Source organism: Callorhinus ursinus, unplaced genomic scaffold (genome assembly GCF_003265705.2).
Source record: "Callorhinus ursinus isolate GAN/ISIS: 27379988/994484 unplaced genomic scaffold, GSC_fseal_2.0 scaffold15, whole genome shotgun sequence".
In the NCBI taxonomy this organism is placed as follows: Eukaryota; Metazoa; Chordata; class Mammalia; order Carnivora; family Otariidae; genus Callorhinus; species Callorhinus ursinus.
This window is the reverse complement of record NW_027397077.1, coordinates 32906874-32924114: the sequence shown is the minus strand read 5'-3', so window position 1 is coordinate 32924114 and position 17241 is coordinate 32906874. Positions and strand designations below refer to the sequence as shown.

The window sequence follows — 17241 nt, the reverse complement described above, 5'->3', positions numbered from 1 at the left end:
TAGCTCAATTTTGTTTTCTGTTGCTTGCAACTAGTGATCCCAACCTGCAACCACCACCGAAGCTAACAAATCAGACACGTGTGGGTGAAGGTGCCTACCATGCACTTTCTAAAATACCTTCAGCTCACTTAGACTCAGCAAATCCAGGTCTTCATTTATCAGATGATGAAACAGAGAGATACAAAGGACTTTTTCAAAGCATAAAGTTTGAAGCCAGGCCTTCTAATGCTTTCCACTACCTAACAAAAACAGTGACACAGTCTTCTCTGGTTGGGTCCACTGTGGCACACAGGCAGGCAACTGATGCAAAATGCTACTTCAAAGACCCCTTCAATGAATTAATCAGTGATTATTTATTGCAAGGCACTGTGCTAGGCACTATGGAGAGTACATGGAAGATAAGACCAAAGTCCCTGCCCTCAAGGAGCTTACAATCTAGTTGGGAAGACAAGGCATAAGTACAAGGAAAATTAAGTAACAATACAGGAGTTAAGTTAAAATGCAAGATAACAGTACAAGAGATTTCCAAAAGTAGTACCTGATTAATTACTAAACGAGTGGTATTGACAAGGCTTGCAGCTAATTCAGAGGAAGGACATCCTAAAGGGCTGAAGTGTGGGAAGACTTCACAGAGACCTGGAGCTGGAGCTGGAGCTGGAGCTACCCTGGGATGGTTGGGAGTTGGGTGAGAAAGAAGAGTGGGGAGGGCATGTCAGAAAGGGTCAGCTTTACGATCAAAAGGCACAGAGGTGAGACCAAAAGCAAGCAATGTTTAGGGGCCAGTGAGGGCTTAGTGTAGCTGGGTACAAAGTTACGTTATTAGATTAAGAAGGGCCTTAAACGATCAAGTTTAGATTTTATCCTTTTAGCAATGGGGTGGAGGAAACCTTAAAACAACAGATATCCCTAGGTTAAACATACAAAAGACTTAGCTAATCAAGAGAAAATATTAAAGTTTGATCTTCAGGATATTTATTTGCGGATTTCGACCCTCTGTGCTTCCAAAGAGGATTTGAAATAGTGTCTCCAGGGTTGTCAATTGCAAAGGAATAGCTCTGGGTCATCTAGCTTTTGATCATGGCCAGAGGCGTTTGAGTCCCTCTATCGTCTCAAATTATAACGAGCACAAGGGTGAGCTAACAAATTCCCTGACAGGCAGGCAGGAAAAATGCTCCCAAAAGACAAGTATCTTTACAAATGACAGAATATTTATTAACAATACCTTTAAAAAAAGATTACATATGCTAGATCACTGGTAAATATCATTTACACTGGGGTTGGGAACTACCTGGGGTGTCATTTTTTTTCATTTTATTGTTTTGTTGATTTTTTTGCGTGTGTGATTTTAAGTTCTGTTTTATTTTAACAAAGAAGTAACCATATCAAAGTAAGAGAGGAACACAGCTTGAAATACTGACAATATTTTTTCTGGTTACCGCCCTAGTTTTTACACAAGTGGAATCCTGATTATGACTTTATTGGATAAATATAGCTGGAAGGTTGAAAAGTTAACTTATGTTATTTGTAAGCAAAAATGATGAATTACAGGTAAATTTGATCCCTCTGAGAAAGAAGAAAAGGTGGCAGAGTGTTTACATGTGAAAATTTTTATAGAAAATTTCATTGCCTTTTATATGCACTGTTCCACAAGTGTCAGCTTACAAAACCTCCCCCATTATAACAAATAGTTCTTTTCAAAAGAATATGTTTTTTTTGATATTGTCATTTTCCAATGTGTGATTTTAAGACTTAGAAGGTAAAGCTTATAAAGCAACTAAGCTACCTACTGCAAAACAGGAGAATCATCAAGGTAACATAGAGTTTATACGAAAGATCTTTTATCGTGTCATGAAAAAATCCTTTGCAGCAACTATTTGCTGAAATAGGAGAAATTTCCCAAATTCCATACATGATTTTGATTCAAAAGAAGGGCTCTATTATTAAAGACATACACATGTATAAAGAAATTATGACTCCACCAACAGAGAATTACCTTTTTAAAAAATGTACATTCAAGACAGATACATTTAAAGATAGTAAAATTATCTTTTATCCTTTGAAAGACTTGGTTGACTATAGTCACTTTTGGCCTATGTTACTACCGGATATGTAACTTCAAATTTAATGTCTAAGATAATGCTACTACAAAGACAATGCTAACTTAGTTGAGTGAAAAGAAAGTCTTACTGTACAATGCTAAATTCAGGGATGGGAATATTGCACAAAGTACCTCTTGGGCAGTTGGTTTAGGTTTTGAGTTTGCAGCCATTCCTGAAACCATCTTGAGTTGTATTGAACAACAAAATTCACAACAGGGTGGGAAAATATATTGTACATGTCAAAAGGACTTGATTCAATGCATTAACCATCCAAAGAGTCATTTACATACGGTAGCCTTGAGTTACAGACCAAATCTTCAGCTCTTCTGTCACCGAATCCTTGTAAAACTGTACAAGTAATTTGTAATTTATTTACCAAGATGAGTTTCAAACTCTTTCTCTAAAGGAAATATTCTCAAATAATAATTGTATGATTGTGTTGCCCATAGCATTTTACAGCAGAGGAAAAAAATTAATATCTACATTTCATGTTAACTTTAAAAAATTCTATAAAACACTAAATATATAATAAAAAATATGCATATAAGGACATATGTAAACTGCTTTGGTAACATCATATTACAGATGTCTTCAGTGCATTGCAGAGTTTCCAAAGAAACTTCAGACAAAGCTAGATTTGCTTTGAGGAAGTACTGTATAATGCCATTCCTAAAGAAGCAAAAAACATTTTTTTTTCCAGTAATAAGATGTACTTGAACAACAATATTACTTAGTACTGGGTGTCTTCAAAACAACTAGCTAAATGTTGCTTATATTATAAACAGCAAGTCCTTTAGATAACTTTTGTCATAAACTGGACCTAGCTGTGAGGGAAATCATGATCGTGCTGATGGCTGACAGCGTACATGCATTTGAAGTGGAAGGCCCGGCTCCTCTTGCATAGGCATCTGAAAAGAGAGAATAAATTCACTCAATATCGCTTCATCCTGGCTACAGAGGAAAACAAGGCCACGGGTTTTTAGGCAACAGCAGAACCAGCCAGATCCTACCAGAAAAAGCAATTTCCTAATGACTTTTTAATATCAGTTCTATGACTACTTAGCCAGGAACCTAAGGGTAGGTTATGGGACATCTCTGGACCTCCGTTGATGCATTTGCAAAATGAGGATTCTACATCTAATGTGAGAAGAAACTTCAATATTACTAATAACATTACTAATAAGTATTATATCAATGATGCAGCAAAATATGTTACCTTTCCCTTTTTAACTCTACCTTTGTGTTGGGCATAGAGCCACGGGATACTTGATTCTTATAAAAACTATAAGCACATCTGGTATTGTTATTACATTATGAAACAGATGAGGAAATTAGGGCCCAGAGAAGTAAGATAACTTGTCTAAGATCAACCAGTGAGTAAATAGCTGAATTGGGATTCAAACCCATGTCTGCCTAAATATGTCCCTTTTTCCCCAACAAAATAATCTCAATATTTTTAAATAAAACCTTTTCTCAGAGGTCTTACATTTTTCATAGTAACAGATTACCAACTGTTGTTTCAGGTTTCTCCAAGATTGTAAGATCTCTGACCAACAAAATGGGCAATCTTTTGAGGGAGAGAACATGTTTTTTTTTTTCACAATTATATGCTTATCATTTAATATCAATTAATTATACCAATATAATTGCTTAAGATCTGTTTTTATAATGAATTAAACCAAGAATCACCAATCTAAAAAAAAAAACAAACAATTCTTACAATGATAAGAAAGTATGAAGTCAGATTTTAACAGAGTGAGATAAATTAACACCCAAACAAACCCCAATCTTGTGTTTTTGTGGCTTGGTGATTACTTCCACATCTCTGGTTCCACATCTCTGGTTCCTTTCAACAGAATTTAGAGCCCTTGCCTTAGTGAGGTATAGAATCCAATTCTCCCCAGTTTTTTTAAAAGACAAAAACTCTGGGGCACCTGGGAAACTCAATCAGTTAAGCAACGGACTCTTGATTTCAGCTCAGATCATGATCTCAGGGTTGTGAGATCGAGCCCGGTGTTAAGTTCTGCAGTGGGTGTGGAGCCTGCTTAAGATTCTCTCACTACCTCTGCTTCTGCCCCTCCCCTACCTCTAAAAAAAAATAAATAAAATAAAAGACAAAAATGCCTTCAGTGTTTGTGTGAAAAAAAAGGTGCAGTAAATATAAACTTCATCTGGAAACTGGCAAATCACCCCTAAGCTGGGAGCATGGCTTGCTCAGATCATGATCTCAGGGTTGTGAGATCGAGCCCCATGTTAAATTCTGCAGTGGACATGGAGCCTGCTTAAGATTCTCTCTCTATCTCTGCTTCTGCCCCTCCCCTATCTCTAAAAAAATAAAATAAAAGACAAAAATGCCTTCAGTGTTTGAAAAAAAGGTGCAGTAAATATAAACTTCATCTGAAAATTGGCAAATCACCCCTGAGCTGGGAGCAGAGCAGCCTCTGTCCCCAGGAGGTCTTGTTCTATTTGTCAATGTTAGCAAATTCTTACTCAGGGAGAGGGTGAAATGACCAAGGAACATTTCCTTTTCTGGTCAGAAGCATCCACATTTTACAGATGCAGTTTAAAATTGCTAAGTGGATGCTTTACTATAACTTGGTATCAGCAAGTCATCCTAGACCCTTTCCTCATCTTAAAAATAATGTGATGGACACTAAGCAGAGCATCTGAAACTCAGGATGGTGTGCCCATGATTTAAAATATCACGTCTTGGGGCGCCTGGGTGGCTCAGGCGTTAAGCGGCTGCCTTCGGCTCAGGTCATGAATCCAGGGTCCTGGGATCGAGCCCCACATCTGGTTCCATGCTCTGCATGAAGCCTGCTTCTCCCTCTCCCACTTCCCCTGCTTGTGTTCCCTCTCTCACTGTGTCTCTCTCTAATAAATAAATAAAAAAATCTTTAAAAATAAATAAAATAAAATATCACGTCTTCACTGATGGCTTGAAAATTTCTATCTCCAGCCCCTTATCTTGAGACAGTTAAAGGCAAAGTCCAATGAAAATCTACACTTAAGTATCTAGCTGCAAGCTTTTTTTTTATTATTGTGGTAAAATACATGTAACATAAAAGTTACCATTTTAACTACTTGAAAGTGTACAATTCAGTGGCATGAGGTTCAACCAGCACCACTATCTAGTCCAGAACTTTTTCATCACCCCAAATGGAAACCCAGTACCCATTATGCTGCAATTCATACACTGGTCAGCCACTACCAGTCACTAATCGGATTTCTGTCTCTATGGATTTGCCTTTCTGTTTTTTTTTAAATAAATGAAACCATGTAATAAAAAATAATACTCTGCTGAGATATTTGCAAACATAGTATTTCAAAAACAAGATTGAATATATTTGCTGAAAAAAGAATATTCTCACACTGTTGTCTTTGTAAATAAAGATCATCTTGACTATATATAGACATGTGTATTTAATAACATGTTACATACACACATTCAAAATTAATAGTGTCAAGTTCAAAATATTTTCAGCCACAGACATTGAGTTACATTGTTTTGCTAAAGACAAATCGCTACAGCATTTTAAAGAACCCTTTGCTTTCTTCTCCTGCCTGAGTCATGCTTTTAACTTTCTGAGCTATAATTTTACAGTTACTGTAGATGCAAACCACACATGTTCACATGGGAAAACCTGTGTGACAGATTTGGGGCTGCTTTAATCTGATTTTTGATTGGCAACTGATTAAATCAGTCAAAACTAGTCAAATTGTTTTTTATTGAAGCTGCCCGTGATGAGCAAACATCAGTTGTCTGATGAGGGGACAGTACTGCCCAGTTTTATAGAAGCCTTTCTTTGTGGGCTTCACTTTGTCTAAATCTGGACTCACTGGGAAGACTTAGGAGATCCAGCAGGCAGGGGGAGGGGCGGAAAAAGACGCTCTTACTTGATATCTTTGGAATTCGAATTTGTTCACTGCTGCTGCCGTCTCCTCCATCACTGAATGGCTTAATTTCTATTATATAATCTTCATCAAAAGGCAAAGAAAGCTCCACTGATGTTTTATTTGTCTCAATGACAGATGTGCTGCTTTGTCTGTTCCATCTGTATAAGACCTGCCAATACAGAAAGAACAGGTGTCACCTGCTGTCCTCACAAAGGCCCCAAAGATGGAGCATTCATCTGGGCACCAGCAAACTGTGGGAACGCTGAGGCTATCAAGCTGCCCACACACACTTGGGAGGCTCATTTATAGTAAGGGGCACATCTGCAGCCACCGTTTCATTATGAGGAAAGAGTTTACAGGACACTGCAGCATGGGGACAGGGGTAACATCAGTCAACCAACGTGCCGTGTGGCCTCACATAACCTCTGGAAGGTGCAGGTAACACACCTGGAAAACAAATTCCTCTTGGAGGGCATAGAGAGTTCAGTTACACATGAGGGGCTTTGGCATCAGAATCAAGTTGGCCACTGTGGGACTATAGTCCTCTTTACAACCTGAGCTTCATTTTCCTCATCTGTGGATGAGGAAACAATGACACCCACCTTTCTGGGGTGTTCTCAAGGGTGCATAAGGATTGTGTATAAGTGAAGGACTCGGCTCAAAGGAAGCTGTAAGACACAGTGTTTATGACGGCTTAAAGGGAATGAGAGATAAACAAACATCGTTGGCAAAGGTGAGAAGCACAAGGCAGGCATCATACATTATTACTATTATCATGAATCCTCTGGAGGAAGCACATTTCAGCCCAGGGAGATGATCTGCGAAAGGCAAGGCAAGGGCAGAAACCCCCTTTTCCTCTCCCCGGGATCCCTTTCTGAGCTACGTAGAAAATAGGGGATATTCTGTGGTGATCACTGTCACTCCAGAATTGTCTATAGCTTCAGTAGTCCCACTCGTGTTTCCCTTCTTGGCCTCCCCTGGATGGGAGTCTGGGTTGGCGGCTCATTTGATGAGGTTCCCAACTAGGTCTCCTGAAAACACATCCCCCTGCCAGGAATTGCCTACTCTGATTGCCACCAACTCCAACCAGAAACAAAATCTAAAAGCCTGGACAAGCACATCTTCCCTTTTGGATATAACAACTGTGATGATAACTGTCCCGCAAATACTTTCTGATGTTGACTGTGACCTAGGCACCTTATCGACATCGCCATGTTGAACCGTCACAACCGTTGGACAACACAGGCATTATTATTCCTTGCCACAGATCAGAAAACAGAGGCTGGATGAGGTCACAGAGCTGGTAAGTGGCAAGGTGAGAACTCCTAAACCCCTACTCTTAAATCATGATCCTCCAATACCGCCAGTTTCTCCTGGTAGTGAGAAACAGAGGGGTGGGTGATCAGTGTTCTCTGTCCTGGCTGTATGGCAGGAGAACTTGGGGAATGTGTAAAAAAATACTGACACCCGAGCCCAGTGCTTCTCAAGGGGGGTGGAGGGTTGGGGGGCTGGAGGGGCAATTTTGCTCCTCTCCCCGGGTCGGGAGGGCATTTGGCAATGTCTACAGACATTTTTGGTTGTCACAACAGGTGCTACTGTTTACCGGGTGGGGGGCCAGAGATGCTGCAAAACATCCTACAATGCAGAGGACAGTCCCTACACTGAGAGTTCTCCAGCCCAAACTGGCCAAAGTGAGGAGGCTCAGAAAGTCTGCTATGGCCCCACTCCAGAGTCAGACTCCACGGAGGTGAGGTTGAGGCTGCGGTACTTAAAAAAAGAGTTGATATGATGTTAATGTGGCTGGAAATCCTGAATTAGATCAAGGATCTAACCTGTGTATCAGAACTTCCTGGAGGGCTTGTTCAAACACAGATCACTGGACCCCACCCTGGAGTTTCTGACTTAGTAGTTCTGAGGTTGGACCTGAAAATCTCCATTTTTAACAAGTTCTCAGATAATGCCATGGCCTCTGGTCCAGGAACAGCACTTTGAGACCCTTAAAATTAGCTCACATTTCAAAATTCTGACCTGCTGAAGTTAGAGACATAAGGCCACTCCACTATTGCAATAAAAACCACACACACATAAAATTCAAAAAATTCCCTTAAAATGGTATAGATCCCATTTGTTCCCTGGCATTTCATCACCTTAATTTATATCTTTCTAATACAAGGTGGAAAACACAATTTCCTTAAGGTGGAAAGATTCATAAGCGCCCCCCTTCCTTCTCCGGTGCATCAGTTGTATCCAGCTCGGCATCCCCTCGTTAATGATCAGGCTCAAATAAATCCTCATGCACATTCAGGAGTGTCAAAGCGTCTCATCACGGCCCTTCAGGAACATGGGCTGGCTGATGGGATGCAAGGGCACATCTGGCTTTGAGGAATAAATTGCTTCTTTGATTTACCTCTGGTCCTTGCCAAAGCACAGAAAATTTAACCAGTTTCAAATATAAATCCAAAAGAAACACTTCCAGGAAAAAACAGCCCTGTTATCAGCATGGCTTATCAGTCTTGTAATATTAGGGACTGCATTGGAACCTAAATAAAAGCCTGTAAAACCTTTATTTATACCTAACACTTGGTTCAGCTGACTGATTTGAAGGCTGTGCTTGCATTTCATATAATCCAGGGTGGAAGACAGGGAGAAAGAGTGGATTCATGGGAGTAATGATAACAGTAGCAAACATGATTCAATGCTTACTTTGTGTTTGAATGTCGTATGTTCTTTTCTTTTTAATGAAAAGTAAGAGAAGTTTAATTTTTGTTCTTATCACATTAGACAGTGTCAGCAACCTGAAATTATTTCAGTTGTAGTCCATTTTTCAATGTCTGGGTGAAACATCAAAGTGGAGATTTGTCCTAAGTTATCAAAGATGACAAGTTTTGCCTTGGGAATCAGTAAGAGTTGCTGAAATGGAGCCATTGGATCTCTGATTTTCTCACCAGATGTAGATCAATATATGAAGTGTCCAGATCATCAGTACCCAAAAAGAAAGTGAAGTTACAGCCTCCCAAAGGTGTGATTTCCTTGGACTTCAGTGACCCTTTGGGGATGGTCCTTAGTGCACAGTTCTGTGCTTCTGTTCTTACAGAACAGCTATGGTCCTGGGATATTTTAAATCACTGAGACATTCCCGTCATCAAGGTTAACAATAGGGCTCTCAGCTACTTTCCCTCAAACTGCATTTTCTCTGCTCCTTGTCCTTCATTGGATGTCCTCGTATACTACAACAAACAACATTTAGGGGTGTTTGTTATGTTCTATGGCTGTTCCCACTCTTTGGCTACAACCATCACAGTGATCTGGCTTTCAAGACCACTACACCAGGGAGAAAGATGAGGCAGTGACTGGAAGCAGAGCACCTAATTGTGTTATTTTGACCTGTGCTTTGATTCAAAACACTATCTATAGAACCTGGCAGGGAACCTCTCCCCACTTCACTGACACAGACATAGACTCGGTGCCTGGAGATGTCCTCCTCACAAGCAATGAGAGCTCTGTCACCACCTTCTACCATGTTATGGGATGCCTGGGCTCTTTGACCCTGGGGAACTGCATTGTGGCTTTGGAGGAATCTGCCTGATATCTTCAATGAGGCCAATGAACACTATTTGTTCTAAGTACTAAGACCATCACCTCTTGAGGTGGGCACTCTTATCATTCTGATTCAAAGATGAGGACGCTGAGACCTGAAGATATTATGCAATTTGCCCAGAGTACTATGAACAGTAAGGGGTATATTTAACATTCAAACCCAGACAGTCTGGGTCAACAGCCTATATTCTTAACTCAGCCTAGTTTGGCCACCATCTGTGTGGGAAAATTGTTTCCCCTCTCCGGTCTCTGTCTTCATGAATGCAAAACAAGGAGGTTAGATGGTAGAAGACCGATAGCCCATGGGTCACATCTGGACTGCATATTTTAACTGTTTGGCTCTTGTAGGGTTTATTTTATTTTGAGTTAGATGTCAACACTTAAAACCGTCCAAAAAGTTATACATGAAAAGAATGTTGGGTTTTACTGAAAAACTGGAAGATATATCCACACTGTTTGGCAACAATATGCAAGAGCTCAGAAGCCATGGCTCCTTCTAGACAATGAGAAAATCTCTAATTCATCACAGTCTCTCATGCTTCCTGTTGTTTTACACTGGCATGTGCCCACCTCAGGACTTTTGCATATGCCATTCACTGTGCTTGGAACATTTTTTTCCCCAGAGAGTTGTCTATCTTTCTCCCTTTTTCATGGCCCAACTGAAATGTCTGAGCAAAAGTTCAGAGAACTATGAAGATACTAGAAAATTTCCCCTTTAATAAAAGAGAAAATGCAGTCCCAAGCGGTTAAGTGATTTACTTAGTCACATAGTCAATAGAGGACCGATATGTGGGTCTCCTATCTCTTTATGCTATATGCTAGAAGACCCTGGGCTCTTAAAAAAGGGCCCAGTAAAAGGTCTGGAGATTAGTTTTTCAGGAATGTTTCTCCGTTGGTACAATACAAATCACCGTGCCATGTAAATGAAAGAAAAGGAATCCATGACAGGGAGCATTTTCCTGAATCTCTCTCTAATCATAATACCCAAGGTTCTACCACCAACCACCAACTCCTAATTCCAGCTCTGGTTTTATCAACTACTTTCCCATGCTCTTTAACTAGTTCCTGACCAGTTAAAGTAGTTAAACTGCCTACCTGCTAAGCTCAACATCTCTGTGCAAAAATGCCACAAAACAGAGCCTACAGACTGCTTTTGTTTGGCCTGCATTGCACTGTCTCGAATGTTGCTTAAAAGTAAAACAAAACAAGATAATACCAACTGCTTTTACTTGTGGTACCAAGGCTATTTACATTTTCTTTTCTAGCTCTTTCAAGTCAGGTTAACACTCTGGGAATAGGTCAGTGAATTTTCTACAAATTCCTTGCTTCCTTTTCTCTATATAAATCTCTCTAACTCTAGGAACATGAACAAAAATGTTTAACCATTCATAATAGTGTTGATTTAAAAAAAAAGACAATCAGGAAAAGCACAAAACAAAGCTGACAGGAGAGATTACAAGTGTGGGTCTTCATGAGTTTTTGAAGACACGTCCACAGGGTCTTCAACCATTTCTGATTGACTCTGATTCTAAAGTTTAGGCAATTTTCTACAGCTGGCTTGTTGCCATGGACCATTTATAAAACTCAGAGCAAATCACTCTGGGGACAGAGATGCCTAGAGGGGCTGTGGGACATCATCAGGGAAAGTGAGAATATAGTTCATATGATTTCCTGAGAAGAGACTGTTCTTACTAACATCAGGATTAGGGGCCTCTGCAAAAAAGAAATTACCCACTTTGTATCCTTTTACTTCCGACTCATTATCTAGGGCCTTCACTTGATCCCAATTCAGGATAATTTTGGAGTCCGATGAATTCCATATGATGTTTCCAGGGGGTTGACTTGGTGCTATAAAAAAATTAAGATATACGAAGTCACAGATTATTAAGTCTCAATGGATTCTGAGGAATATCTCCTTACTAGAATTCAAGAGTGGAGGCAATTTAATGGGCTATTGCACTAATATGTGTCTTCAAGGTCACTAAAATCTGACGAGATACAGCATTGCAAATGGAAAAAGATTCAGTTGGTCGCCTAACATTTATATCTAAAAGAAGTACCCTTCCCAGTGAGGAGAAAAACATTTATCTTTCTGTCCTCTGGAGCAATGAATTTTGCATGGTATTCGGAAAGGTTCAGTTAAAATGCTAAGGTAAATTTGAATCCACATAATGATACCAGTTAGTATGCAAATGATCATTGGGAGGTGGGGATGGGGAATGAACTGGGGATACGTCTGATGAATCCCTAAAATATTTCTGAGCAAAGATGTTCTTACGTGGCTTTCTGGTTGTCACATTGACCGTTGCACTGGACGGGCCTGTCCCCGCAGTATTATATGCCTTGACAGCTAAATGATACAGCGCACTGCCTTTCAAATTGGTGATTTTTGTTGATGTCTGATTTCCAATTGTTCGTATTTTTCTAGCATTTTCTTCCTTGTCATCATGTCTCCAGTATTTAACCTGAGAAAATAAAGGGAAGAGCTTGGAAATCATACCTTTTGGGGATATTTCCAATGCCATCAGCTGATTTTTTTAAAAATGATGATTCTTAAGATGGAATTAATTTTCTATACCAACTTATAAGCAGAACTTTCAGAGCCAAGGGCTTAGTATGCTCTGAGAACTTATCTGCAATAGGAAGGGCCCCCTTTTTTGTTCTTAGCTTCATAGTGAGATGGAAAATGGGCACAACCATTGTGGGCTATTTCTCACTTGTCCCCCACATTTATTTTGAGCCCAAGTGATACTGCGTGTGTCAAAAGTCAAAGCTCATTTCGCCAACCCTCTTATAAATGCTTAGACCCACATGTATTTTGAAAAAGATTTCTCCAGTGTACCAGAGAAAGGGTGATCTCATAGTGGAATGTTAATGCTTCAACTAACGTCTACTAGAAGCCATCGTTCTCTGAAACAAATTCCTCTAAATGGGAATCTGAGTCTTTTTCTCGACAGAATGTGTTTTGAAGGTCTCAGTGAGGGGTGTACCAATGGACACATCTCTTGCTTACCTCATAGCCTTGTATCCGTCCTCTATTCTTCTCCATGGGGGAGGCCCAGAAAACTTCAATGTCTGTGGCAGACAGACTTCTGGCAAAGATGCTGGCTGGTGGTTTGGTGGGTTCTACAGTGGAATGTGGAAAAAGTAATTACTCTATCAGCCTCATCAGGATAGGCTTCTGATATACTGGCATTATAAGGAGTAAATAACTCATGGTTGTATAACAGCCCTTAGGGATTATGACCCTAACCATCATTTTACAGAGGAGCCATGATTCATAGCTGGAAGGGAGTGGTGATTTAGATGGTAAAGACAAAGTCTTTGGCTTCTAAATTGGGGGTTAGGTGGAAGGGAAGTAATCCAGGACTGCTTAAATTTAAGCATCAGGTTTTCATAGCTAGCAATTCCTTTAACACATATCCTTCTTAAATAGCATTTGCCATAGGTGAGAGTCCTTGTCATTGGATTATGAAAATAAGAGCATAAGAACAAAGGAAAGCCAACTGACGTGACTAAGATTCAGGAGAGCTAGGTGACAATTCAGTCCTAAAATCAACATCTCAGAAGTGAACAAATAACACATATAGCGGCAGCATAAATCATACCTTCTTCTGCAGAATATACTACTGTGGTGGGACTGAAAGGGCCTTCTCCTTTATTGTTGAAGACGCCCACTTTAACCTCAAAGGGAGAGAAGGGGCGCACGCTTTCATTCCTGAACACATATCTGGAGGCATCGGCTGATGCCAGCACTGTCAACATCCAGATCATTTTGCCATAGGGCCGGAAGGCCACCACATAGCCAAAGCCTCTGCCATTCTGTAATTCCTCGGGGACCGTCTGGGAAAGAAGGGAGGTAGTCTTCAGAAATCACAGCAGTTTGATTCAAATGCTAAAATTGTTTTATTTCACCCTATCTTCCAACATTCTTCCACACATATCTTACTTTGGATTTTGTCAAGAGACTTAGGTTTGGGGCTTGCCATCAGTCTACCTTAGCATGGATGAAGTGCTGAAGTAGGGTTAAACAAACAAACAAACAAACCCCAATGAGAACCTGCAGAGGAGAGCCGAGCTTCTTGATGGGCGAGACCCAGCTCTGAAGTTCTTAGAAATGACTAGGAAATTCAGTGGATAGCTGACCTAGGCTCCAACAATGCAACATGTACCATCCAATATGAGTCTTCCTCCAGTGCCAAACAGACAAAGGATCTCATTGAAGATCTCATCTTGGCTCAGGCAAGATCTTCCCCCTCAGAACTGAGGAGTAAAGCTGGAGGAGGTGAGTAGTTTCTTTTACTGCTGGGGCTTTAGTTAAATGAAGGATTTTAACTTTGGGGACTATTGTCTAGAATCTTTCAAAAACATTAAGAACCCTTTCTAAAACTCCAATCTCCTCTCTCAAAATCAATTTTTAATAAATTGGTGACTAACCTGCCTCCAAGTTGTTTTAAAAATACCTCATAGAAGAGGGCTCCAGAAGCAAAGCCAATTGCTAGGAAATTGTGCTGGTACACCAAATCTATTGCTGGCAGAGGTTTTAAATCAATTGGCTATGCATCAATTCAGGAAGAAAGGAAAACTGGTTTTCTTTGAACCAGCCTTCACGGATATATATATATATATTTTTTTTTCTTGTGTTGCCTTCCATTTCATGATTGTTTTTTCTGTGATGAATCCAATTAATACTTAATTCAACGATGGATGGGCAAGCACCATCTTTTCCTGCTACCCATCAGCTAGGTGAGAGGGAGTGTTTGCACTCCACTGAATTTTAGCTCTTAAAAACACAGGAGAAGACTTCTCAGAGTTGTTTAACACAGAGGAAAAAAATAAAATAGCCTAGACTACCATACGTTCCTTTTGTTCCATGATTCATTTACCTCCCAGGTTATAACCAGTTCAGATTTGCTGCCTCCACCACCACTGACGTTAGCTGGGGTGACTTCAGGGACTGTGCAGGAAACAAAAAACAAGTCATGTCAGGGGGTAAAAGCAAATGAGGGGCAGGAAGTTCACCTGGCTGAAGTGGCTCACTTTAAACAAATACCCTGATAAACATATCTTTGTCTTTTGAGATCAGAAGCAGTGTGGTCAAGCAGCCCAAAGCGTTAGCTTAAAGAAGTGAAACGTACCAAGGAAATTGCTATTAGTTACCTGTTTCCCATTCAACAAGGTACACAAGGTATGTGACAAGTCTCACCAAATGAGTTCAGCTCCATCCCTAGAGGCCGAGGTTCAGTGGTTTGAAAGGACTGAGGTGCTGGTTCCAATGCTTGGAGAGATGTTTATTAACCATGCGGTAGTACATAAAAGACAGACAACACACACTCAGCCCATGCAGAGCTTACAATCTTTTTGGAGGTAGAGAGCACATGCAGAACAATTACAGAGGCATGTTGACAATAAACAACAATACGGTGCAGACAGAATGAAGTGCAGCGGTGATCTGAAGTAGCAGGCTGCTCAGAGTAGGGTTGGGCTAATGGCTTCTCGGAGGAAGGTGAGTTTTGAGCTGGGTGCTGAAGCAAGTGGTGGACATAGGTTGACCCCTGGCTCACTGTGCTTAACCTCTTTCATCCCCAGTTTTCTCTGTAAAAGAGGGGAAATTATGCTAGCTTCCTCCTCAGGACTGCTGAGAGTAATCAATTCAATGATAGTTTTGGAGGGGGAAAAGAGAGTATGGGGATTAACTAGTTATCATCATATAAGCAATAGACTCCAGACAGAATTTAAAAATTGGTGACTGGGTGTGTTCCCTCAGTGAAAGCCAATGAAATAGATCTAGATGGATTTCTGTCCAAAGAGTAGGCTCAGAATTCCCATTTGCTTAGAAACCTTTAACAAACATTTGGCCTTATCACAGTTGAGGACTCTACAAAGACCCACACGTAGGCCTCCTACTTCTCAAGAGAGAAGGAAATATACAACTGATGCAGATGCACGTTATTCTCGCCCTGTGCTCATTCAGGCTGTGAACACAGAGGGTCATACTAAATTGCTGACTGGGCTTGTATGAATTGGCAGGATGTTCCAAATCTTAGCTTCTGGGAATGGCTGATACTCTAAGAAAATCTTACTGAATATTTCTGAAGAACTTATTCTTTGCAACTAGTGATTTCTATGTGTTGATTTCATTTGAAATGTGGGTGTGTATTTAAAAAAAAAATAATTCCTGGTTGAAGAATCTTGGTGACAAATGAGCCAATGAAGAAAGAGTTGGCGTTCCGAAGAACTAAGCACAGGGTCTCTCCCTGTACAAGGAGACCCAGTGAAAAGTGAGAACTTAACTCATGATTGAAACTCAGTAAGCTGAGCATCTACTGGCCCAGTTTCTGATCATTATAATCATTCAAGGGAAGGGGGTGCTAATACAGAGCCTCATTAGGGCTGAAGAGCAGGAAGAATTCAAAGCCTTTTCCTAAGAGATCATAGCCACTGGCACAAACTCTCTGTGTCCTGGCTGCTACTCACGAGCCTCTTCTGTCCTGCGCTTCTCTGAGGGCCGGCTGGGCTCCCCGATCCCAATCACATTGGCAGCAACGGTGCGGAATTCATACTCGACCCAAGGGTTCAAACCCACGACAGTCGCTGTGAATGTCTTCCCATCAATGAGTTCTGGAACTGAAAGACATCGAAAGGTGGGGACGTTTTATAGGATTCCACGTTAAGCAGATAGGAGCTTCCATCCATCATCATCATCATTACTGTGTGCAGGGCATTGTAGCTGGTCTGAGATGAGTTGTACAACAGCTGTTACAGGGAAGTAATCCCAGAATTCTCTTTTGCTAAACTAACAAGTTCAAATCAGATACCAGCAGATGACATTACGGTCTTCAAGGACCCAAAGCACTTGACTGTAATCATTATTACTATCACCTAATACATTTTTCAGGATTTACTGCACAGTATTGGGCACACTGTTTACTTTTTACAACTATTCTATGAGTAAAGTAAAATTACTGTCTTCATTTTTATAGATGAGGAAAATGTGCCTTATAAAGATTAAGTTACTGACCCAAGATTGCACTGGATTTTCACCTGTGACTGCATGGTCCAAGCTCTATAACTTATCATAATAATGAAGTTAACAATATTACAAATCTATAATACCACTGACAGGAACTGTATTAACATATCTCAAGAAAGAATCTGTAAACATAAAAGAAAAGTCCATGAAGAATACAAAAAAGGTAATCAGAGAGGTAGAATTTGACAGTATTTACCCAGCAGCATTTGGAGAAGGGCTCATCCCAAGAGGACATGGCCCACTGTTTGATGCCATGAACCAACAAGCTATGGACATTGTCTCCATGCTCAAGGCCCCAAAGCACTTGACTGTAATCATTATTACTATCACCTACTACATGTTTCAGCATTTACTGCACAGTATTGGGCACACTGTTTACTTTTTACAACTATTCTATGAGTAAAGTAAAATTACTGTCTTCATTTTATAGATTTTTGAGCTTTAAATGGGTTATCATAAAGATTTCCCATGTGAGGGGTGCCCGGCTGGCTCAGTCAGTACAGCATGCAACTCTTGATCTTGGGGTTGTGAATGTGAGCCCCACAGTGGGTGTAGAGCGCACTAAAATAAATAAATAAATAAATAAATAAATAAATAAATAAATAAATAAATAAA

The 17241-nt window shown here is 40.3% G+C and overlaps 1 protein-coding gene across 2 annotated transcripts in view; it reads right to left on the bottom strand.

The window, feature by feature from the left end:
• Positions 1–1190: 1190 nt before the first annotated feature.
• Positions 1191–17241, bottom strand: part of CNTN4 (contactin 4) — a 952644-nt gene continuing 936593 nt past the window's right edge. The window contains exons 18-26 of one of the 2 annotated variants that reach the window (XM_073901561.1): positions 16071–16220; positions 14480–14550; positions 13202–13436; positions 12607–12719; positions 11872–12058; positions 11329–11441; positions 5997–6165; positions 2966–3007; positions 1191–2447 (exon numbers count right to left, since the gene is read on the bottom strand). In XM_073901561.1, the coding sequence (XP_073757662.1) occupies positions 2362–2447; positions 2966–3007; positions 5997–6165; positions 11329–11441; positions 11872–12058; positions 12607–12719; positions 13202–13436; positions 14480–14550; positions 16071–16220 (1166 nt within the window). In that variant the 3' untranslated portion in view covers positions 1191–2361. Of the gene's footprint in view, positions 3008–5996; positions 6166–11328; positions 11442–11871; positions 12059–12606; positions 12720–13201; positions 13437–14479; positions 14551–16070; positions 16221–17241 lie in introns of both variants that reach the window. The other variant, XM_025885702.2, reaches the window with a different exon arrangement.